The sequence below is a fragment of the Manacus vitellinus genome, unplaced genomic scaffold, assembly GCF_001715985.3.
Source record: "Manacus vitellinus isolate BGI_N305 unplaced genomic scaffold, ASM171598v3 scaffold_14_pilon, whole genome shotgun sequence".
In the NCBI taxonomy this organism is placed as follows: Eukaryota; Metazoa; Chordata; class Aves; order Passeriformes; family Pipridae; genus Manacus; species Manacus vitellinus.
In genome coordinates this window covers 14,484,223-14,508,502 of record NW_021939063.1, presented here as the reverse complement: position 1 = coordinate 14,508,502, position 24,280 = coordinate 14,484,223, and the positions used below count along the sequence as shown (strand labels likewise).

The following is a 24,280-nucleotide window of genomic DNA, read 5'->3' as shown; positions in this document are numbered from 1 at the left end:
AATATAGGGTTTTTCATACATTGAGGAAGCCTCAGCCTAAGCCAGATGAGGTCTGTGATCTGCCCAAACCTTTCAGGGACACCCCTATGCAAACAGTGTGCCTGTGACATGCAAGCCAGTCTGTGCTGATACAACAGTCAGGTTGGTGAACTTGCATGCCCAGAATTCCTGTGGCTGTCTAGTATCTTGCTCAGCTGCTAAACAGGATAAAAGTAGTTCACAGCAGCATACAGAATATATAGGTGGGAATTCCATGGAGTAAGTCCTGAAAAATCCTTTCCTGCTTTTCTGCATGCATCTGCAACATTGTGAGTGAAGAGCAAATTTTTGCTGGTTCATTTTCTAAGTTTAAAAAAAGTAATTGAGCACAGACCAATACTTATGAATCTTTACAAATACTTGAGTTTTTTGATTTGTAATTTTAGAGTTATTCTGGGAAAGCGTGTTTTCTTTTCCTCAGCTTTTTCTGTTCCTCCCTTATATGTCACAGTGATTTGTGCATGGATTTGTATTGTACAGGTGATTTCTGATCTTCGTAAGAACTTGGATCTGTCATCATGTGTTCTACCCCTCCAGATCCTCAGTTCCCAGAAAAAGATTAAAAGCCAAGTCCAGACCAGGTACTTGTATAGGTTTACATGATTCTCCAAGGGTAAGATGGGACAAGAGGACTTCAACTCTCCCTTATCTGGTCTCTCTGGCACAACTGGCTACATACATGAGCCTAATTTATCTTATGTATATAGATAAGAGTGTCACCTTTATTCCTTCCTGCTTGGTACTATTATAACATTTGCCAGTCCTTGCCCAGCCAGCTTCCCCTGCCATGGATGTAGTTCTCTTTGAGCTACCTGCATCCACGTCTGCAGGGGGATAAGAAACTTCATTTATAATAATGTTGCTGCCAGTTAATCTGTTTTAAGTTCCCTCCAGTATATTTTCAGTTGATTCTGTGACCTCTCCTTCCACCCTCTTCTGAAACTCCCTGTTGTTGCCAGAGCATTCCCTCTAGAGAATGGCTGCTTCAAGTAACTGCTGTGACTGCTGTGCTGCCTTGTTCCTTGTACTACAATATTTGCAGAGACTGAGTCTCCTTTCTGATCACTTGCAGTTCTTCCACGAGCCAAGTAACCACCAGCCAGAATTGTGTGAAGCTACTTTTTGATGTGATCAAGTTAGCTGTGAGATTTCAGAAAGATGTCTCTGAAGCATGGATTAAGGTAAAATACATGCTTCAGTCCTTACTTCCTTATTTATTTGGACTCCTAGGTTGAGCCTGAGCCTTTCTTGTAATCAGATGTGATATCAAAAGACAAATGTTAGCCTTTCACTTTACTGATACAGATTTAATTCTGTTGCAAATTAGCAGTGACTTTTCAGGAGTCTGCTTTCTTCCTCAGTTACCAATTTCACAGTGTTTGCAAGAGGGCTGTGAGGCTTCTCTGTACAGACTCTTGAAGTGCAGGGCAAACCTGGTTCTACATGTTTAGGAGAGTGTTTTGGAAAAAATAGGTGGGTTTTTTTCTGTCTGCAAGAGGGGAAAACTATATACCCATATATTGAGACTGAGCTGTGTGAAGCCTTAAGGTGCTTGAAAATGTTCTGCTAGAAATCAATATTGGCTGATATTGGTCTAAATTTAATTTAAAATTGCACTTCAGTATCAACTATGACACTGTTTCTTGTTCTCAGTCCTTCATTGCTCAGTACCTCAGTTCCTTTGTCAAGCCTGATGTTATTTGAGAATGTCCTTGTTCAAACTCAAATTGTGGCTTGTTTTTTGAATGCTTTCTGGATTCTTTGGCAAGATTCACTTTGCTAGCTTTGATAGGTATCCTACTATAGAGGAGAGAAGTCTGTGACTGTGTCACAGACTTTGGTGTCTACCTTTTTTGATTTGGTTTTGAAATATAGTGTTGTACCGTAGCATAACAGCTTTCTTGTTTGTTTGTTTGTTTGTTTTCTCTCAGGCTATTGAGAACAGCACATCTGTGTCTGACCATAAGGTAATACTTCTCTGGGAGTACCCTCTTCTGCTGGTGTTCTCAAGGGCTTTCTTCATGTTTGTAGATGAAGAGATTGTTCCAGTTGGAGCAGAAACTGCCAGGGATGTTTCATGGATGGTTCTTCTGGTATTTGACTTGTTCCCAGTATAACAACCATCTTTGTAACTCTTGGTTCATCCCTTCTAAATGTCAAGGGACAGAGTTATCCTGCTTTAGTTCTGTCCTGTTGGGCTAATAAGGTTTTTCTGCAGTTGCATCTGTCAGGACTTTCTGAGGTCTTGATTTTCTTCTCAATTTTGACTTCAAGACTTGTAGTTGTCTGGACTGTTTAATCTTTTCAGCATAATGAATGGTGGTTATTTCCTCTGAAAGGTTCTGGATCTGATAGTTTTGCTGCTAATCCATTCTACAAACACCAAGAACAGAAAGCAAACTGAGAAGGTACTGAAGAGCAAAATCCGCCTGGGCTGCATCCCAGAGCAGCTGATGCAGAACGCCTTCCAAAACCATTCAACGGTCAGTGCTGGTTCTGCTTTGGGACTCCCTCTTTTCTCTCTCAAAGATTTTGTCACATGATGATTTAACCCTCTGCTGCATTATTATACCTTTCCAGTTATTTACACTTACTTTTTTTTTTAAATTTTTGGCCCAGATCAATGCCCTTTTGTAACTGTCACGTGGTTTTTTAGAGACAACCTTTTCTCAGCACTGGATGGACTTTTTATTGTGGTGCAAAATCTCTCAGCCTAAGAGACCTGATCTAGCCCAGGAGCTTCACTGTGTGTTCCAAGCATGCTGTTGTCTCCCACAGTATTTTTAGAAGTTCATATGTTTACATGCACTGTTTTTCAACTGCAATGTTTTATAGGTCTAAATATATATATTTGCTGTATGTATGTATTACCATTACTGAAAAGGTTAATGAAAAAAGGACACAGTGTTGCTTGGGACTTGCTTAGTGTCACCCATAAGTGATATGCTGCTGTGAGCTCTGCAGCTTTGCAGGTTGGCTTCTTGACTAATCTGTCACTCCTTTCTTTGGAGAAGGTTGGAGAAACACATTCTGGTGTGCCTTACCTGCTCGTTTCCCATTTCTGAATGGGGGCAGTTGGAAAAGGTGGGAAAGCTCCTACTAAACTGTGCAAAGCTTTTGGGATGGGCTGTAGCACATGCTTTCTTTGGAGAACTGAGTGTATTGTAAACAAGCAGCAATAGTCTTTCATGATGTCTGTATTTCAGGTTATCAAAGACTTCTTCCCTTCGATCCTGGCACTTGCCCAGGTGTTTCTGCACTCTGCACACCCAGCCATCGTCTCCTTTGGCAGCTGCATGTACAAACAAGCTTTTGCAGCCTTTGACTCTTACTGCCAGCAGGTAGAGTGTGATGGGTGGCAGCTGTTTGCTTTGTGTTTGCACTTTCTTCTAGTGTATGACATGATCCTTTAGGGGGAGAGGATTTGGGGCAGTTGGAAGCCTTCAGAGAGAGGTCTGTGCCATGGAACAGGCCAGGAAGAAGGTGGGGAACAATCACAGCAACACTGGTAGCAAGTGGATCAAGCTGTGTACTCTGAACTAATCACAGATTAGACTTTTAGCTCTGAGTATGAGTTCCTTCACACTTGCTGACATCAGGAAATTTGGGGATTGAAGACAGACAGCTCTGCCGAAGTTTTTTAATGTGTTTGCACTTTTTAGGGCACAATATGTTTATAATTAAGACTATTTGCAGTGTTGTATCTATATTAGTTATTACTACGAAATTAAGAAATAAATAAAAATTGCAAGTTGGAAAAACCTGAGATGTGAAGACATACTGTGTCATCTGCCACAAGTTAGTGAGTCTAGTAATACTTGGAGATGTTAAGAATTTCAAAGGAGTAGTAGCAATTAGTGGCACAGGAAAGGCCCAGAGCCTCGGATGGTAGATGGGAGTGGGGAGAGATCCCTGTCCTGAAGTCAACTAAAGTAAGGCCATAAGAACCTTTTGCCAGTTTTGAATTACTGTTGATAAAGATTGTGAAGACACTGGAACTGCTGAAGTCCACCTGGGTATGGTGCAGTGTTCTGTGTGCTTAAGAAAATGGGGGGGATTTTTGTCATCAGATGTGCTGTAGCAAAGAGCAGAAGCTGTGATAGTGTTCACAAACAGGCAGGCAAAAATTGGGGAAGAGCTGCTTTATGGAATCATGGGAGCTTTTAGAACTGAATAAAATTCAGGCTCATGGAGAAAGTCAGTATTGTGGATATTGAGAATTAAAGAGCAAACCAAGAAGGGCTTTAGAATGATATGACTGAGTTTCAGGATGACCGTCTGTGCTTGAGCAGCACATCACGTAGGAACAGAGCAACGCAGCCTTTTTTTGGTTGGTATTTCACTCTGGTTCCTCTGGGGGCTTTTTCCTTAGGAGGTTGTGACTGCTCTGGTGACTCACGTGTGCAGTGGAAGTGAGACAGAGCTGGACATTTCCCTGGATGTGCTCAGGGACCTGGTGGTGCTGCACACGGCCCTGCTGATGCGCTACGCCGCCTTCGTGAAGGTACCTGTGTTTCTGGGGGCTTTCTGGATTTCAGGGTCCTTACACCACTTTGCCTCAGGCCCAGAATAGGTCAGTGCTGCTCTGAAACAGAGGTGTTGGAACAACTGGTACCTGTAAAGCTGCCTGTAGAAATGCAGTGGTCAGAAGTGCAAGATGTCTGCTGTCAAAGTGTGAGCTGTAAGACAGGACTGTGTGTGATTTTTTGGCAGGGGAAATTGAGATGGACAATGCTTAAATTGCAGGCATGGAATGATGCCTGTGATGGAGGGAAAATGCTGTCTTTATTAACGTGAACTATTTCAAATACTTGGGAAAAACCTGCCCCCTCTGTGGAATGCCTGTTCTACCTATTGAAACACTGACAGTACTTTACCCAGTATTTGAATCCTAAGATAAACTCCTGGCAGGGGTGGAAAAAGACTTATGTCCTAAAATTTAAAAGAAGAAAGTACTCAATAGGGAGAAAAAAAATGGACTGTTGACTTCTGAGAATGACAGGCAGGGTCACACCTGCCCAGTCACCTGTTTCCAAATTACTTGCTTAAAATATGCTAAAAAGGCATTAAGATCTACCATAAGAATTTGCAGTGCAATCTGTCACACATTTGATGAGTATAACAGAAAGAAATGGGACTGGCTTGCCTCCTGGCAGAGGGAAGATGTGATAAGGACTCAGGATTGACAGTAGTCCTTGAATGAGGCAACCTGAAATCCTACCCATAATGGAATGTGTTGTCAGAAGTGTGATGGGGAGTTCTTGCTCACAGCAGTCCACTAAGACCTCCTGACCTTCCTCCTGACCTTGTTTGCATGTTCTTGTGCTGGCAAATCACTTGCAGATTATGATTTCTACAGGGTGATCTTTGATGTGTTACCAAAGCTGGTATGTGAAACACATTAATCAGGGCTCTGGCCACACCTCAGGGCTGGCAGTGTATGACCTGCATCTCAGGGGTGATTGAGACACTGGCCAGTTACCTCTAAAGGTCTGTAGAGCTGCAGGTGCCTGGCTTATTTGACACTGAGCTGAAACCTCTCCAGCACAGAGAGAACATGCAGATCTTAGCATGAATCATCTCCTCTAACAGCTATTTCTTAATCTTCAAACTGGGTGAATTTTCTTGAGGGTTGCAAAACTGGTTATTTAATCCTGTCAAACTCGACGCCTTGTTCCAAATCCTGCTTGAGGTTGGCCACTAGTAGAAGAAAAATAATGGCAATGAAAAACTCTGTCAGTGGTAGGAAAACTAGCTTGCCTCTGGAAACAGCTGGACTATTTTTCACTGAAGCACTGGAAGAGGAAATATCCTGAAGATGCCAGCCCAGCAGAGAAAATTCAAACTTTAGATCGTTAACAACTTGACTGCTACAGGGCTTGTAATGGAGATATTAGTAAGAAATTCATAATGTTAATTTTGTCATATACTTTTAATCCTGTAACCAGACCTGTGATAGAAGATAAATAGCTGTGCTATTGTGCTGAGCACTCCTAAAATGCTTAGGGTAGCCAAGCTGTTCTTCCCATTCAACCTCTGATAAAATGAACTGCCATAATTAAGGCCAGAGCAATAGTTTGGCATTTATGTGTATTTAATTTGAATGTAGCTTTTTTGTGCACATACAAAAAAGGTAAAGCAAATAATCTTCCCTGAGGTTAATGATTGATGTATTTTTGAGAATATGGAAAGGGATTCTTCGTACATCTGAGCTCATTTGTGGCTTCTCCTACAGACCATTTTGGACTCTACACAGAAACTGAATCCTTGCCAGATCCGAAAGCTCTTCTACATTCTCAGCACACTGGCATTCAGCCAGAGGCAAGAAGGCAGCTATATTCAGGTAAGCAGAGACACAACAGAAAGTTGTTCAGGCTGTGCATTGGTTCTTTTGCTAGATTAACTAACTAGTGGTCTCATCTATGAACAGTGATTGATGTCAGGATGTCCTTCGGCTTAAAATTCTCTTCTCTCTTAGTGGCTGCAAGCCAGCTTGCAGCTCCAGACTTTTCAGTGACTTATCACAGTGACTGTGCCTTGCATCTTTCCCAGAAAGATCCTCTTTACTTGCACATCTGAGAAAGGTAGAGTTGTTAGAAATGGTGGTGGAAGGGATGGCATCCTCAAATCTTAACATCCCAGTCCAAGTGGGACTGTCACTCACATTATATCAGGGTGGCTGATGCTTTGTCCAGCTGAGCCTCGAAGGCCTGTAAAAGTGTAAATTCAGCAACCTCTTTCCCAAACTCTGTTTCTCCATCACTTGAAGGCATTCAGAAAGCAGAGTCCAGCTTCTTCCCCGAGATGTTCGTCTTGATTCAGCTGCTTAATGTCTGCACACCAGAGACAACAAAGACCCTCATGTTAGAAGAACTGAACTACCCAGAGCAGAGGACTCTGCTGTGAAGTGGCAGACTTCACACCTTGAGCACGGCAGTGATCAGATAAAGAAATGTCTCAAAGACATTTATTTCACAATGGAGATGTCTGGGTTTAAAATCTTCCCATTCATAAAGTTCAGCTCTTAGAAATAAGGACTGCTTGTCTTTCTTTGAGTCCCTGCATAGTTTGTGGGTATGTTTGCACACACCACCTTGAGACTATAAAGGAAAACTGCTCTTTCTTCCCAATTGGTCTGTGGCATGTAAAACAGCATGTCTATAGTCATTTCAGACCTTCCCACTCTGTTCAATTGGAGCTCTTCACTGCCTAAATTTCCAGTTGTGTGGCAGGTTTAGCTCCTTTCTGAAGTACTTTCCTCAGTGATTTCCCCACCTCCTACCCCACATCTCTCATATGTGTGACTTGTGAAAATTGCCTTGGCAACACACAGTGTGACTGTGCAGCCCAGGAGGACTTGCCATCAGGGAGAAGTGTTCTGCCTGACACCCTCATAAGTTGTGAAAAGAAGGGGAGGAGTGTAAGCTCTAGAATTTATTCTGAGCTGAGACTTGGTAACTGTGGAGATCCAAGGCTGGCAACTTGACTCTGTCTTCCAAGATACCAAAGACTTCAGGGGTACATAACAAAAGAAATTGATATCCTGGGAGCCAGCTTCCTCTTTGCCTTTTCTGTGTACTTCTGAAACCCAAGTAATTAGACAAAAGTAAAAGCAAGTCACTTTTAATGCTGTTTGCATCCTTACCTAGAGTTGGGATCAGTATTTTCATAGTAAAGGAAAAGTCAGAATGCACCTTGCTTTTGCAAAGCTGTAATCCCAATAAACCATCCCCTGTAGCCTTTGGAGATGACATTAAGTGAAGAGACCAATAGAAGTGTGAGTGATGTACACAAGTACCTTTGTGGTGATGTTATCTGTGTCTCTTTTTTTAGGATGACATGCATATGGTGATCAGGAAATGGCTCTCCAGCACAGTTCCCAACCACAAGCAAATGGGGATTATTGGTGCTGTTACCATGATAGGCAGCGTGGCATTAAAAAGGTGAGAGAGAACGTAGCAAACAGTTTAACATACTTTCAATTCAGACCAAACCTGGAGTGGAACAAAGTCAGGAGTGCATTGCCTTTGAGATCATGCACATACAGCTACAGATATCAGGCTTATGGTGATGAGTGTCAATGGTTTTCAGAAGAGGTGATGACTAGAGGTGATGACCTGTGTCTTAACAGCAGCATGTCTTTTCCTAAAGACATGTGTTCCAGAAACCATCTTTTTCATGTATAATTCTCTAATTTCTGGAGAGAGAGCCCTGTGTCTGTGATGGGTTTTCCTGTCTCTTGAGTGTTGTGCCACAAAAGCAAGGTTATCAATTGCTTTCAGGACTGAAGGAGATGGTTCCTTGGAGAGACCAGAGCTGAACAGTGAGCGTGATGGGCAGGTGAGTGCCAAGAATGGGGCACTGTGGGAGACAGGGAGGGTATGGCCAGCAAGGAGGGGTGTTGGAAACACAGTCTTAACTGAAGTAGTGTGTGGCTCTGGGAACTACCTTTCCTGAGCCTGGATTCTTGTACACTGACTGCAGAGCCAAGAGTCTGTTAAAAATGTTTTTGGAGAAACAAAAGTCTGTATTAAGATAGGACCTGCAGGTCTTGCTTACTGCTAGTCCAGGACAAGCAACACTGCAGCCATTTAGTGGAAGTCTTCTCTCCAGCTGTTATTTTCAAATACAAAGGAAAGAAACAGGGCAATCTGCTTCAGTGAGCCGAAGGCTTTGCCATCCTCTGAGCTTGGCAGCTGTGCCTTTCAGGCCACCTAGAGAAAGTATTTCTGCTGTACAGGGTTGGCCTAGCCTTGGCCTTTGTCCTTAATTCATGTTGAAGAACCTTCTTCTAGGCTGGCACTCTGTCAGTGGTTGTGGGCAGACTCTTTTGTGTTATTTCATGGGGGAGCTGGGCCAGGACCCTAAAAGGCCCATGTTCCTTCTTAAAAACTGGGTCTTTGCAAGAACGTTCACCATGGGCTGTTACTCTAGAGATAAAGCTTTGAATATGCCTCAGAATAAATAATATGAAGAGGACTGAAGCCTGAGTTGGATCTTTAACCTTACCCTTTTTGCACACTGTTCTCTCTCCTTTCAGCTGTCTACCCTGCTGGACCTTGTGGGCTTCTGCTGTGAGCAAAGACCAGAAGTCTTGGCTCTGTACTATGATGAACTTGCCAATTTGATTGAGAAGCAGAAGGGCAATTTGGACTTGCAGCTCCTGGTAGGTTATAGAGAAACATGTTCTTCAGGCATTGGCAGGACAGAGTTGATTTGAGGATTTCACTCCAGTCTGAGAACTTTTTTTGTTCTGTAAGAGATTGGTCAGATACAAAAAATAATCTTTCTGCTCTCCTGGTTTTTTTTGATTGTGGCAGATTCTTCATTGTGCTTTAATAGCTTCCTTTATGCGAGTTTTTACCTGACAACAGGGAAACCTTTTAAAGGAAATTAAGCATGCTGTTAAGATTCATAGACAAAAGTAGAATCTGAAAGAACTTTAAACTTTGCTGAGCAGGTTTTTTCCTTCCTTTATAGGATGAGTTTGGAAAGAGTCTGGTGGAGGATTTTCCCAGTGACTTTGTGGTGGATCTCAACCCCACAGTGGATGGGTATGCTAATCATAGATAAAATATTGGTAATGTTTCTGTCACTGAGAGCTGAGGTGGTCAACAAGAGCTTCTCTGTCTTTCCTTGCAGTTCATTCTTGTTCCCAGTGAAGTCCTTGTATAATCTGGATGAAGATCAGAGTCAGGAAGCAATTGCTATTAACCTCCTACCACTGGTGTCACAGAGTGAGCTTGGCAGGGTCACTGGTGGAGTGAGTAGCCAAAGTAAAAGGTACTTTGACATTTATCTGTGGGGTGACTGTAAAGGTAAAATAGTTGTTTTCATTTACTGCACTTCACTGCTGCAGCCCTGCCTCCCAAAGTGCCTGATAAAGAGCTGGTCAGAGAATTTATCAGTTTGCAGTGCTGTTTTCCTTCTCTTGCTGTTACACATATTCAGATAGGTCTAGAGGCATAAGCTGGTTGGGAACTGTCAGTCTGTTGTGGCTCAGGCTGTTTAGGTGATTGTGGGTAAGTCATGTGGGTAGACTGTGCTAAAACCACAAACATGCAGCCAAAAATGAAATTTGACTGAGAAATAAGGGCATTGTCTTTGGAAAATGGAACAGGAAGCACATAAGAAATAAAAAAGTAATTTAACAGTAGGGCATCAAAGTTAAAAAGCATCATAGAATCATAGGATCATTAAGGTTACACAAGGCTTTTTTTTTTTATTTGCAGCTTCTCAGCCTGTGTAATTTATTATCATAGGATTTTGTTGAGATTTCAGTTGTGCTTTTAAAAAGACACAAGTACTTTAAAATAAAAGAAAATATAGCTATTTTACATGCATCTATGGAAAAATGTTCATTGTCCTGAGAATGTGAGCAGTGGCACACTACAAAACTTCCAAGGGAGTTTCTCCACTGGTCACAGCTGTGTTGTGCACAATTTCTTACAGTTCTTTCTGAATTCTTCAACTTTTGGTTTCCACCAGAAATAAATCTGACCCCATTTTTGTTCATTACAACCATTTTTCTGCCCTTATATGCTTTTCCAGAAAACTGGTAATCACCAGTGTTTTATATTTTTTCTCTAACCACACAGTGCATTTCTGCTCTGGGTTGCTGGGACTTGCAAGAAGCAAAATAGAAGGCATAGGCAAGGTGGCCTGGGGAGGACAGAGGACATAATGGAGAAGTGATGGGCATTCTGGAGATACATAAAACACAGGACTCACTCCATTTCTTTTTTTCCCCCAGGGCAGTGTCACCCATATGTCTGTCACCCTGTTTCCGATTGCTGAGGCTCTACACTGCAGAGCAAAACAGTGGAAGCCTGGAGGAGATTGATGCCTTATTAGGTATGGGAAAGGGACTTTGTATGGAGTCTGGCTTGTTCCTGTCCCAGGTCTGCAAAGACTTCCTGCAGCTGTGGGAAGAATTGTGCAGTTTGGGAAGGAGGCTGAGATGTTCTGTGCCCACACAGTGGAGGAGAGGCAGGGGAGACAACTGGTTTGTCTGGGGATGGAGTGGCTGACAGGGCTTACTCCAAAGAGGCATTGGAATTGATACAGGCTGTGGTGAAAGACTTTGTCCATGCAGAGACCAAAGCATGGGTAGCAAACACAGTTCAATGTGTACTTTTCTAACTCTACCAGGTTGTCCCCTGTACCTGACAGACCTGGAGGTTGAAGGAAAGCTGGACTCTTTGTCCAAACAGGAACGGGAATTTCTCTGCTCACTCCTGTTCTATGCTGTCAACTGGTTTCGTGAGGTGAGTAGATTGCACCAGTTATGTCCATGTTCTTATGGGCTGCTGCAGAGCTTTGTTTGCAGTCAGGACCTCATTGCACAGCTCATTTGTGTTGTGTTGTGTGCTTACTCAAGACTTAAGAATGTTATTCAGAAAAGAAACAGTAGTATAAGTGGGTACAAATCTCCCTAAGTCAGTGAGTTTGGTTTGTGTCTCTAGGTTGTAAATGCCTTCTGCCAGCAACAGGATGCTGAGATGAAGGGGAAAGTTTTGACTCGATTACAGAACATCACAGAGCTGCAGAATGTGCTGGGAAAATGCTTGGCAGGTGAGTATGAAACATTTGTACGTTCTGGGCCTGTACCTGCTGTGAAGTGAAAGGGATTGTTTTCAACATCAATGGGGGAAGTCTATGGTAACACACACTGCAGTTTTACAATGGCCTAAGAGTTGGTGCATGCAGAGATATTGTTTTCAGTTTGTCCAAGTCCAAACTGCCCTTCTCAATCACCTCATCAGTGAGGAGCACACAAATGACACACTCTAGAGTCCCAAGCACAGGAACATTCACATTTACTCACACAGTTCTCTCCAGTAGTTGGCATTTAGTCCTTGCAGCACATGCCTGCACATACAGATGATCACGAAGTTACACTGAAATACAGATAAGAAAGTACTTGATAAAAAGACAGGACAGTGGTGATCAGGCACAGAGTTCAGCCAGACCAAGATACTGATTGACAGTTCTGACTGGTGATGATAACGATAATTGGAGCTAAATGCACTGCAGCAGAAAAACAGGGCCATTCACCAGGACAGTGAAATGTATGGTATTTCCTTTGGATATGTATCTTGCCTGTATGTTGTCATTTGGGAGCTGACCTAACCCCACTTCTACGTTTTGGCTCTTCCAGCAACCCCTGGCTATGTCCCACCACCAGCTACTTTTGACTCTGAAGCCCCAGAGGCCGCACCATCTGTTAATGCTGCTGGTCCAGCGAGAAAAAGGAGTGGTAAAGAAAGCTTAAAATGTTTAAGCAAACAGATGAGATGGGAGTTGACTGGGGTATTGCACTGCAGCCATTGCATTTGTGTGTGTGTGAAGCACTAAATTACTGGCAGAGTGTTGTCTACCTTGAAATTTTACCTCATCAACTCCTGTTGCAGCTGAAGTGGAGATGTAAAAATATCCTACACCAAACAGGTGTTGGATAGTCTGTCTTCCTGGGAAAGTGGATGCATAGTGTTTAACAGTGAAAATCTAGGGCTTTCACTGATTGTTTTCACCTACCAAAGTGTTTTCTGCAGCAGTAAGTTCTGTCTTTGATGGGTTCATGGCATTGTCTGGTCCTGAACCTGTGGCTTTGGTTCAATGAGTTACTCTGCTGTTGGCTTGGCATCCCTGCAAGTCCCTTCTGTAGTTGTGTCATCTTCCTTTTCCAGGTCCTCTTCCTTTCTCAATACTGTGTCTGAGGAAGAAGCATTAAATTTTGGTTCAAGCATTTTTTAAGATGATGTTCCACTCATTTTTGCAATCACTTCATAATACTTAAACTACATTGAGAACAGTGAGACTTGGTTTAATTTTGTATTGTGACTTTGTAAAAGAGAAGCTGATTATGAGGGAACCCCAAATGCATTTGACTCTTTTTATTTTTTGTCTGTGATCCTGGTTATGGATGACACAACCTATGCATGCTCCATGCTTTCTTAATGCTCATTAAAGTACAGGCTGTGCTGTTTGCCTGGCTGCAAGTGCTGTCTAGTGCAGAGCACAGTGTAGCCTTTGATTCTGAAGTTGCTTTTCTCTTTAAGGAAGGAAAAAGAAGGCTGATGGCAGCAAAGCCAGCTCTGCAGATCGTTCTCAAGTGGATGATAGTTCTGAGGGAAATCAGCTTGATACTGAGCTCTCTGAGCTGGAGAAGGTAGGTGTATATCCCTGGGGACTTGCAGGGAAGATGGGCTAGGGAAGGTGGCATAGAACATAAACAGGAGCTTTGAGAGAGGGGTTGTTCATTTCAAAAGTTAATCATGATGAAGTTCAATTCTGCTTTCTGGCATGTGCCTCTCCTCAGAATTTTGAAAATTGTGCCTGCAGAGGCCAACCACTCTCCACCAGGGAGTGTGGGCCAGGGCAGTGCCAGAGTGCAGGATTATCAATAATACTATTAGTTACTTTCTGATTGAGACTATGGAGGGTTTCTGTTTAAGACAGCATCCCATCTCTCAAATTACTGCAATAACCTGCCATTCCTAGATTTAGGTCAGAAATTGTGAGATGAATCTGGAAAATGCAAACCCTGGTAAGGACCATCCCTCCTGCTGTTCTAGTCTGCTTCAGTCATGGGTGCTCATTTTGCAAACGTTCCTTGAGGTATTTAATTAATATATTCATGATGAAGCATCTTTAAAATTATGCATTTTCATCACCTGCTAAGAACTATTTCCCAAACCTATCATGTAATGAACTGGATTTTATTTCTTGTTCTTTTGAATAAGCTCTTACAGTATTGTTATCATGTCTGGAATGAAAGATCTGTGCTGCCTAAAAGAGAGAAGCCAGGGAAGTGTGCCCAGCTTTGGGCTCAGCATCCTGGATGCTGGGATCTCATAAGCATCCCATAACTTCCCATGTCTACCAGTGCTACTAATAAATGTTATTCAGAGTCCATTTTATCAGTTTCAGCCAGGCAAATACACTTCTCCTGTGCTATTGTACAGAGATGATAACTGAGTCAGATATGATAACAAAGTCACTTAAGTTACAGGGAATAAGCAGAATCTCAAATAAGTTTGGAAAGGAATTCATCTAAGCTTTATTTGAGGTCAAAAGTCTTGCAGGTTGCAGCCTTACTCCTGCCATTTCCTTTGCAGAGTGCTGCTGACAGAGAGGCAGGAAATCCTCTGGCCCAGCTGCAGAGCTATCGCCCGTACTTCCGAGAGCTGGACCTCGAGGTGTTCACTGTCCTGCACTGTGGGCTGCTCACCAAGTCTGTCTTGGACACAGAGATGCACACAGAGGTGAGTGGAACAGCCTAAAGCCACACTGATAAGGCTTTGTGTAACAGCCCCTCTCGAAGGCCTTGGCACTTTCTGCTCCATTTAAGTGGACAGCAGGTTGGTGTTGTGTTGGTCCGGGGACCAGGACAGCATTTGACCCTAAAGAAAGCCAAGTACTTCAAGGCACTGAGGAAAAGAGGACTCTCCTGAGAAGAGCAGACATGTAGTGTAGCAATGTTAAAAAGAAAGTGATGTAAATATCACATAGAAGGAGAAAGATGCAGTATAACATGTATACACCTCATGGAAAGAAAAGGGCCTTAATATTGAACACTGCTGAGCCACAGGGTGTTAAATACACTGAGTGACCACTTGCCTATCAAAAAGAACCTATGACATCTAAGTAAAGCCCATGGTGCAAAAAGACAGATGTCTCAAGGCATCAGGAGACTGGAAACAGCACAAATGTGGGATGGTGCCATGGAGGGGCTATCAGAGAGCAGGGTCCCATGTATCATCTGGGAACTTATATAAAACTGCATCACTAGGGATGTGGAAAGTAGAAGTGCTTCATTTTGTTACCTATTTGTAGGCAGGCTGAGTCCATCTGGAGTCTCATTTTGTCAGGCTTCAGTAAGATGCACAAAATGTGAAAAGGCCATGGCAGGCTGGAGCACAGCCTGGCCTGCCCTTGCAGGACAGCTCTCTCTGTGCATGCAATCTTCCTCCAACTGAAAGACTTTGACAGGTCTCTTGAGCCATGTGGCATTATTTCAAATTACTTCTTGGCTGTTGCTGAGTTGGTAAATTTCTGGGCTGAAACCTCTTTTTATCCTTAGGAGATAATTTTCAACATCAATGTATATAAATCAGTTCTTTGTCAGTAGTTAAGTTGTCCTGACATTGCCTCAGCTATGTTTAGAGCATCAGGGTGGCTTCATGCTTTCTGTAACCAGAACCAATGTCCCACACCTGCCATTGGGGAGCCATAAAACCCAAGCATATACCAAACAGGTCCCTCCCGAGGTTAACTGAGCCAGGAGTCATAACTGGAAATGGAGAGAGTGAACTTGAGCTTCAAGGCACTACAGTTACATCTGGGTCCTGGGATTGCCTGTTCTTTTAATTGCAGGCTCGTGAAGTTGTGCAGCTGGGGCCTGCTGAACTCTGCTTCCTTCTGGATGACCTGTGCTGGAAGCTGGAGCATGTGCTGCCCTCAGGCTCCACAAGGAGAGTGCCCTTTCCAAAGGCAAGTACAGCAGCAGGCAGTGGGTCCAGGCCTGGGCTGAGGCAGAGCACACCAAAGGCCTCCAGGCCTTTCCCGAGAGAGATGTTTTTCAGGATTATTTTCACCTGACAGTTAAATGGAAGTCTGAGGCCTAGCTGTGTGCCAGAGCAGCAATTGCTCTTTCAGAAGAGACTTGTGTACCACTGCCCTCACTGAAGTGTTTGCAGCATCTCCTCTGCATATCTCATGAAGGGTTATTTAATGGAGGGAAATTCTTGTAGCCTCAAAACTCAAGTGACCCTTTTCTTAGCCCTCCCTGGGGAGACTGGCTGCTGCTGCATCCATGTTTCTGGTTTTTTTCTGCATTAGAAAAACTCCCCTGAGTGCAGGGACTCCTTGCTGATGCCTTTGGGAGAAAAGTAAACACATTTCCCACTGTTAAACTATGAGAAATTCACTACAACTTGATGGGCTCAGTCATATTTGTTGTTCTTTCTCCTTGTCTTTCTACCTATCTTAATTCCCACGTGAAGAGACTGCCTTCTCAACACTGAGTAAAGTGTTGGACTCTATGATCTTAAAGGTCTTTTCCAACCTAAATGATTCTATGATCCTACGTGTCACATCAGTTTTATTCTTGTAGTCAAATGTTGTCCACGTGTCTGAGTTGGTGGTTGTTCAGCAGAAGCCAACTTTTCAACTCTCTGACTCTTCCTGATCATGTATGACATTGGGAATTGCACTGCTTGGCAACAGTCTAAGATGTAGCACTTGAAGTTATTCTCAAGAAAGGCTGAGGAAGCAACTTTAATCTTTTGGGTTTGCTGCAGGAAAGAGGCTACAAGGATATTGGCTTTTCCCATCTGTGTCAGAGATCCCCCAAGGAAGTTGCTATGTGTGTAGTTGATCTACTAAAGCCACTGTGTAAGCACATGGAGAACATGCACAACTACTTCCAGGTCAGTGGGCTCAGTTTTTTGACTCAAAAAACTTTCAAGTTTTGTCTCCTGTGAAGATATTTTTCACTTTGTTTGTGGGAAAAAGAGTCATGTGGTTTTCTTCAGGTTTTTTAAACTTGGAATTTATGGAAATGGATTCTTGTGCCCTTATCTTTCTTTGGGATAGTGTTTAATGAATTACTTGTTTTGTATTAAAGACAGTTGTACAAAATCAGGGTGCAGAAGATGAACTAGGAGTGAACATCCAGGAGCACCAGCTGATGTCCTCTTGCTACCAACAGCTGTTTCTAACTTTTCGCTCCTTATTTGCCTGGTGAGTTTAAAAGAAAAGTATACAGTTGCCTCCATGAGGAAAGCCCAGTTATTGCTTCCTCTTCTTGTTCCTTTTCTTTAAAGTGTTTGTACCCTGCCAGTGGCCTATCAGCCATGCAAAACAACCCACTGCATGGCTGGAGACTTTTAAGCACTTCATAGTTAGGCCAGGCTTTATTGTCTCATCCTGAGCTGAGCTACTGCTGTAGGTGATGAAGCACTGACCTGATACAATTCAATCAATGGGCTTTTGGGTCAAGACCAGCATGAGGCAGACTGGCAAACTTCGTATTTCATTGACAAAAAGCCTGTGCAGGGCTATTCTTGAGTATCCAGCTTCCTTATTTTTCGTCTTGCACAATATGCACAATATGCCCAGATATGCATTTGTACCTGATTTGTACTCTTCCTTCTAGTCTGATGATGAACTGGACTTTTTCCCCCCCCTCAGGAATGGTTTTTCTCAACATGAAAATACTGACTTGCTGAGATCAGCTCTCCAGGTGCTCGCAGACAGGCTAAAGCCTGGAGAGACAGAGTTTCTTCTTCTTGAGGAACTGATAAGGTAAAATCTGTATTTCACAAGGTTTGAAATGGACAAATTTCAAGCACTTTTCCCTGTTTTGTGTGGGCATAATGGGTAAATGTGTGTTTGGAAGCTCTCACGGAGACCACGTTTGCTTCAAACAGAGCTTTGTATTTAGTTGAACAGCAGTGCAGTTAAACCTAATGAAAAGGAGACACTGGACTATAAAATATGCATGAATCTATGGATCTCATTTGTTTGTATGCTATTTTAGACAAGGAGTTTAGTAGGATTCACAGAAGGAATGAGCATGTTCTGGATAGTTGGGATGCTTACAGGTACACTAGGCAAAAGCAGTATATAAAGATGTTGCTACACTTAGAGTGGCTGGGGCTTGAGAGTAGTTTCTCAGTGACTGAATTTTGACATGCTAGTGGCTGACCTCCCCTTCTTCAGAAGGGCACTGCTGGAGCCAGAATACTGGGATAGGGAGACCTTGGATCTGAGATGGTCTAATGCTTCCTTTTTATTGATGTGTTTCTGAGAGATTACTCTGCCTACCCTGTTTTTACCTTTTCCCTTTCCTGTCATATCTAGTGACAGTTTTCAGTACCTACTGAATTTCCAGCAGAGTGTTCCCAGCTTCCAGTGTGCACACATCCTCACTCAGCTCCTGATTGCCATCGCTGAGAAACCAATGGCTGGCTGGAAGAGAGAGAAAATGGGTAATCTGTGAAGAACCACTAATCTCAGATTAATTTTCATATGATCTTCTCCTTGTAAATCCTGGGTTCTATGTAGAGAGTGCATCTTCTGAGGGAAAGATTTCCTTTCTGTATTCTAGTAATCTCACTGGGTAAACAGTCCTAGCTGTTAATAAAAGAAACAGCAGTAAATATATTGGAATGTCTTTGGTGTTGTTCTGCTGTGCCTCAGCCACAGGCAGACTCCAACTCTGTCAGCTGGTCATCTTAAAAATCAACTTTTAAGAGTTCTAAGCACAAACCTGCTGTTCAATTTTGGTACCAGCTTAATCATTGGTAATGGAGGTGATTGATCATAGACTTAATCCCATGTAGCTTGGAGACCAAGAGACTGTCAGGTTTGTTAGAAGTTTTGATTTAAGAAATCTGTAAACTTTACACTTGTCTGTTCACGTTTACTATTACAGTGCTGTGGCCAAAAGGTCAAGTCTCTTGTTATTGGAATTCCATTTCTAGAAATGGATACCTTCAGGGTTGCATGTGGCCTAATTAAAAACAAACAGATGGCACACTGCAGGAGCTACCAAACAAATAAGGTTTAACATGAGTTTGTAGAGAAATGGCCAGAGGTAGATTATGGTTCTGATGTTACATGTATTCCAAGCCAGGAACACGCTAGATAGGCATGTATTTTGTTATTGTGGTATATGTCCTATATGACCTTTCTGCTTTTTAGAGAAAATGCATTCTGACTTAGCAAAGTTCAGGCACGCGAAGGGTGTCGATATTGTCTTCTTTTAAAAAGACATTTGGACTCACTGCTTCTGTATGGATGAAGGAAATTTTCTTGGATTCTTCTTTCAGTAAGTTATCCCTTATCTTTCCCAGCTTCACTAGCAAAGCAGTTCCTCTGCCAGTCGTGGGTGAAGCCCAGTGGAGACCGAGAGAAGGGCAGCCAATTCAACAGTGCTCTGCACACTCTGCTCTGGTAAGGCTCGAGCCATTGCCCCAGGCAATGCTCAAGACACTCTTTTTCTAATAATTACTGTTGCTGCAGAGGGATGACCCCTCTGAATCATAACCCTCGTGCTTACACAGCTTGGCCTAAAGCACTGTTTCTACAGCATTGAAAGACAGTGAGTGATAGGAAGAACTGTTAGCCATGTTTGCTAGACTAGACCTTGTCAGGGTGTATCAACACATCTGTAAGTTTATGTGCATACCTACACATATGAATGTGGGTCTGGACCAAAGTGTCTCGCTTTCACTGAGCTGAAAGCAGGTAAGCTCTCCCTAAAGTCAAGGAGAGCAGGACTGAGTATTAGGTAAAATACAATCACAGACTCAGAATGGTTGAGCTTGGAAGGGACTCTGGGGGTCTCCCTGTTCCAGCCTCATGGCAAGAATCCCGGTAGCTTTTAATGACATCACTGTGACAGTTCTAAGTATTGCTTTGGATTTCCTACACGTGATTGCCTTTGGCATAAGGAAGAGCTTGACTATTTTAAGCCAGTGTTCAAGACCTTGTTGTGTTATTCTGCATCATATTTATTGATCAACTCTGCTGGTCTTGGATTTAGTGTCTACCTGGAGCACACAGATAACATCCTGAAAGCTATTGAGGAAATCTCCAGTGTTGGTGTTTCTGAACTGATCGACTCTGCCAAAGATGGATGTTCTTCTACATATCCTACACTAAGCAGGTAATTATAGCAATAGAAACTTGGAATTCTATGATATGCATAATGGCAATTTCTTCTTTTAAATATTTAGTTTTCCTATTTTATGGTCTGTTATGGTTTCATGTTAGTACTGCAGTGGGGTTCTCTGGGCACTTGTAAACATTCTTTTGGCAGTACACAGCAAGATAGGATATGGTTAGCTTTGTGTCAAGGTGGAATGTCCTGAGCATTAACACAATGTTGAGTTTATTACTGTGAGCTATTTTAATTGGAGAATGAACTGCTGTCTGTTGTCAGGTGTGTTGTCTCTCTCTGTGCTACTGTGGTGGTATAAAGCACTCCAAAAGTCAGCATCAGAGGCCTGGGGTGTCTGTAGGGAAACCTGAGCTGGTATACAGTGTGGAAAAGCACCCTCAGGATGCTTCTGCTACTGGCATAGGAATTTGGAAGCATGGATTTCAGAGTGTTTCTGCTTCTAGCACAGAAATTTGGAATCATGGTTTAAACAGGGATGAACAAAGTTCCTGCACTTTAAAACTACCAGAATTGTCTTATGCTGAGAGCTGCAAACCTTCCACTGTGCACCCCCAGAGTTACAAAGAAGTGATGGTGTCTAAGTGTGGTTCATACTGGGGAAGTGGTAGTGACTTCCCAGGATTCTCCATCTGTCTGGGCAATTGGGCTGGGCTAGACATGCTTATGAGTCCCAGGGTCAATCTCCTGTGATTTCTGACTGAGGATGCCCAGCTGGATAACCATCAAATTTTCCACATCATTCTGGTGACAAACAGCTCATCTAGAGGCTCAGAGCTGGCTTTTAGTTTTTTCACTTTCTCCACAGGCACACATTCCCAGTTTTCTTCAGAGTAATGATGGCTCAGCTAGAAAGTTCAGTGAAAAGCATCCCAGCTGGAAAACCATCGGACTCAAGTGAGGTAGGAAAATAAATCCACTGGACTCTTTGAGGAGAAGAAGTCAAGTTAAACTGCACAGTACAATAAAGATGTATAAATTGTAAAGGAATTTACTTCTGGTCTTTGTCTAGGAAATGCAGTCAGACAGCTTCATTCATCAGCAAACTTTGATATACAGGGTAACATATAAGTAGCACCTTTTTTTCCTGATTTGTACCATGCCAAAAATCTAGTAGATGTGCAGTTGGTGTGAACTCCTGTGTGGGAGCACAACATTATTTTGCAACCAAGAGCTGCTCTGAGAATAAGGAAGTGAATTAACTCTTAGCATTTTAAGCCACTGATCAGGCTGGAATTGCCATGAAGTGTTTTTGCTGTGATAAATCTGTCTGTGTTGAAGCTTTGTTCCTCTGTCTTCAACAACAATGCTTTCAACACTGCTGAAAGCACATCCAGCAAGGTGAGAGGAAATACTTCATCTTGGGTTATTGTCCCCTTGCATCCTGTAGGTGCAACTGGAGAAGCTGCTGCGCTGGAACATCGCTGTGCGGAATTTCCATATCCTCATTAACTTGGTCAAGGTGAGGTTTTGGTTGTTTTTCTGCCTTTACCTTCAAATTCCCAGCAAAGCCTGGTGTATCCAGGTTCATGAAGCATGGCTGACTAGTGGAACAACCTGAAGGTGGTGAATAAAGCCGGTTATAATCTGTGTACAAGGGTTCCCATTTAGCTTTCACTTCAATACTACTTAATTCTTACAGCCTGCACACCTTACTACCACAGTTCTTACACAAATAATAAGCCTGTACAAAGACAGGGTGATGTAAGGAAGTGCAGAAAAAGGACTGGATGAAACCCCCAATTTCCTAGTACAGGGTTTTGTGACTGACAGAGTCCACTGCCAGCTGTGCGGGAGGCAGATGGGACAAACCCTTCTGGTAGATCTGGAATAACATCTGCCAGAAGAAAACGCTTTCCTGATGTACTCAGCTGAAGGCTGGCAAATACTCAGAACAGGAGGCTTGGATTCCTGTCTGTAACTTGCCTCATAACCCTCAGCTCCACTTTCTCTTGTGGTAACATAGGATCTTCCTTTGACTCCTGCTGACAGTTCATGCCATCCTGTGGTGATGAACTCAAGGCCAGCCCCACTGGATGAAATACTCCCTTCTTTCTGTCAGTTTTGGGGCTGGTTCATTCAGTGTCACTGAGTGTGACCCTGGTTTGGGCAGAAGATGACAGATACAGCTGCACTTTTCTCCTTGCTTAGGTTCATCATTACTGTTTGCTTTTGTCATAGCTGAAGTAATGATTGCTTCCTTTATACTTGTGGAATGATCTGACTCTTTCTTCCTCTCACCCGAGTAGGTATTTGACAGCAGGCCTGTACTCAGCATCTGCCTGAAGGTGAGCAAGTGTTCAAAATACTGAAGAAAGCAGTTTAATAGCAGCTTTCTTGAATCATTGCCCATTACTGATCCTGTATATTCCAGTACAACCTTCACATGGATGTAGTCTTACTAAGCCTCTGGCAATGAATGTATTGTTATCTTGAAAGAATATATCATTATCTCATCTGACTTTGGGATGGTTCTTTGAAAAGGAGTTTAAATTTACCTTTTGGTATATTTATCATTCTCTTACAGTACGGCCGTCAATTTGTAGAAGCCTTTCTGAAGCTTGCCATGCCTCTCCTGGACCACAGCTTTAAAAAGCACAGGGTAAGCCTTGTGGGAGCAGAACTGTCTGGAACCAGTTGGGAAGCATGACTGATGCTTGCTAGAAGGAGCTTCCTGTCTCTGGACACATGTTGGCAGGACACTTGTGACCCTTATGACAAACTTGTCTGAATGTGTCCAGCTGTGCTCTGCCCTGTTCACTTGCCCGTCCAGTGCTCTCCCAGCAAACACTGTTCCCCCACTGTTCCCCAACTTGCCATCACTCTGGTCGAATGACTCCACTGTTAGCAAATGAAGTCCTTTCAGCCTCCATCTGCTTCAAAAGTAATTACCACAGAGATGTCACTCTCAGAGTAGGAAGCTCGTGTAAGCAGGCAGGTTGCTCAATACAGAGTTTTGATATCTGGAGTTCATGTTGGATGTGTTTCAAATAGCACAACCCAGCAGTATGCTTTAAACGTTTTCTCTGGTTCCCCTATTTAGAAGTTGTACCCAAGATAAGATGTGACCAAGTTGTCTTAATTTTAATTGCCTCAGCTTTCACTGATAGGCATTCATTCCAAACTTCAGTTCAAAATGAGTTTCAGTTTAAAGTGCTTGACCTTATGACATGTGGTCAGACTTTTATTACCAGTTACTTGACTTAGATGCACAGTGCAAGTCTCCTGTGGCCTGATCCTGTTTGTCTGATGTTTCCTGCACACACACATCATACCTCTGTCCCATAACCCTTGGAAAGGATTGCTAGGACTAATGCTGTTTCAATATTCTTGTTTCCCTTATGGAAAAATTCTTCGAGAATGATTTGCTGGTCTACTTATTTATTGCAGGATGATGTGCAGAGTTTGCTGAAAACCTTGCAGCTGAGTACCAGACAACTTCATCACATGTGTGGCCATTCCAAGGTAAGATAAGTTCCAATTGCAGCACGAACTCCTGTCCTAATAATGGTTTCTTTCCCTTCCACTGCTCTTCCAGGGCATAGACAGGTTCTACCTGCATGCTTCCAGCAGTGTCTGTATAAGCAAAAACTCTGAGAGAAGGTGAAACAGCCTTGATTAATGGCCCAAAAGTTGAAGCATTTGTTCTGGAAGTGGCTAACTTGGATTTCAGATCAGGTTATCATTTTTAGGGACAGAGGTTCTGGACATCTTTGGTTGTTGGCATCTGTAAAGGGGTGTTTCTGAGGACTCAAGCTAAGACCTTAGAGACAGACCTTACACAAAGTATAGATGCCAGACTGATAATATGGGAGAGAAGCTTTGCCAAAGATCAACAGCCTTGTGAGTCAGAAGAATCAGCAAAGGTGGCAGACAGGGAAAAATGATGCTCAAAGTCCTCTTGAGGTGTCTTTTATGATATTATGTTGATACCAGGGAAGAGGGCAAAGGGAGGAGAGGAAGGTGGTAACACACAGTCTGCCAGTCTCTTTAGGAGACTTGGGACAGGAAGGAAGGAGAGGATTAACACTGCTTACAGTGTGAAGAGATGGTGCTTATTGCAACACAGAAACACATGGGAGAAGGCAGTTGGAAAGAACTCCATGTGTGCTGCTTTGTTCCTGTCAGACTCCTAAGAGGTTCAAGAACACATCTGAGAAGGGAGCTTTGCCAAAGTAGTTGAAGGGAGAAAGCCAGCTACCAGACTGGCTCTTCAGCCAGATTTGCTACCAATTTAGTCCAGAGCTGCCATCAGGAGCATAGAAATTTAGTTTGAGATCAGAACATGCCATTGCAGCTCTCACAAGAAGAGAGCTGGCACAAACCCTGAAGATGCTAAAATGTCCTTGCATTTGAAAGTGAAATCCTCATGCCTGCTCTGAAGTCACAATTCACCTTGGAGGCAGGATAACAGCACTGCAGGTTGCCATGTCATGTTTGTCTTTGCGCTTGGGCAGCATTTTCAAGTGCCATGTCCCATGGTCCCTGTTAGCACAGAGCTGTCATTAGTGAACACCCATGTTCTGCCACTGCTCTTGTACCTGCTGCAGT

General features: G+C 43.0%; 1 protein-coding gene across 1 annotated transcript in view; it reads left to right on the top strand.

Annotated features, from left to right (window-relative positions):
* FANCD2 (FA complementation group D2) overlaps positions 1 to 24,280 on the top strand; it is a 35,175-nt gene that overhangs the window by 8,427 nt on the left and 2,468 nt on the right. Inside the window, exons 11-40 of the mRNA XM_029958344.1 lie at positions 520 to 620; positions 1,112 to 1,220; positions 1,971 to 2,006; positions 2,379 to 2,522; positions 3,246 to 3,380; positions 4,412 to 4,543; positions 6,275 to 6,382; positions 7,873 to 7,982; positions 8,322 to 8,379; positions 9,080 to 9,205; positions 9,520 to 9,593; positions 9,682 to 9,822; positions 10,793 to 10,893; positions 11,191 to 11,306; positions 11,505 to 11,613; positions 12,200 to 12,298; positions 13,101 to 13,210; positions 14,160 to 14,306; positions 15,418 to 15,534; positions 16,344 to 16,472; positions 16,670 to 16,785; positions 17,236 to 17,349; positions 17,908 to 18,035; positions 18,903 to 19,002; positions 19,595 to 19,717; positions 20,538 to 20,631; positions 21,120 to 21,191; positions 21,979 to 22,017; positions 22,257 to 22,331; positions 23,120 to 23,194. Coding sequence (XP_029814204.1) covers positions 520 to 620; positions 1,112 to 1,220; positions 1,971 to 2,006; positions 2,379 to 2,522; positions 3,246 to 3,380; positions 4,412 to 4,543; positions 6,275 to 6,382; positions 7,873 to 7,982; positions 8,322 to 8,379; positions 9,080 to 9,205; positions 9,520 to 9,593; positions 9,682 to 9,822; positions 10,793 to 10,893; positions 11,191 to 11,306; positions 11,505 to 11,613; positions 12,200 to 12,298; positions 13,101 to 13,210; positions 14,160 to 14,306; positions 15,418 to 15,534; positions 16,344 to 16,472; positions 16,670 to 16,785; positions 17,236 to 17,349; positions 17,908 to 18,035; positions 18,903 to 19,002; positions 19,595 to 19,717; positions 20,538 to 20,631; positions 21,120 to 21,191; positions 21,979 to 22,017; positions 22,257 to 22,331; positions 23,120 to 23,194 — 3,138 coding nt within the window. The remainder of the gene's footprint in view (positions 1 to 519; positions 621 to 1,111; positions 1,221 to 1,970; positions 2,007 to 2,378; positions 2,523 to 3,245; positions 3,381 to 4,411; positions 4,544 to 6,274; positions 6,383 to 7,872; positions 7,983 to 8,321; positions 8,380 to 9,079; positions 9,206 to 9,519; positions 9,594 to 9,681; positions 9,823 to 10,792; positions 10,894 to 11,190; positions 11,307 to 11,504; positions 11,614 to 12,199; positions 12,299 to 13,100; positions 13,211 to 14,159; positions 14,307 to 15,417; positions 15,535 to 16,343; positions 16,473 to 16,669; positions 16,786 to 17,235; positions 17,350 to 17,907; positions 18,036 to 18,902; positions 19,003 to 19,594; positions 19,718 to 20,537; positions 20,632 to 21,119; positions 21,192 to 21,978; positions 22,018 to 22,256; positions 22,332 to 23,119; positions 23,195 to 24,280) is intronic.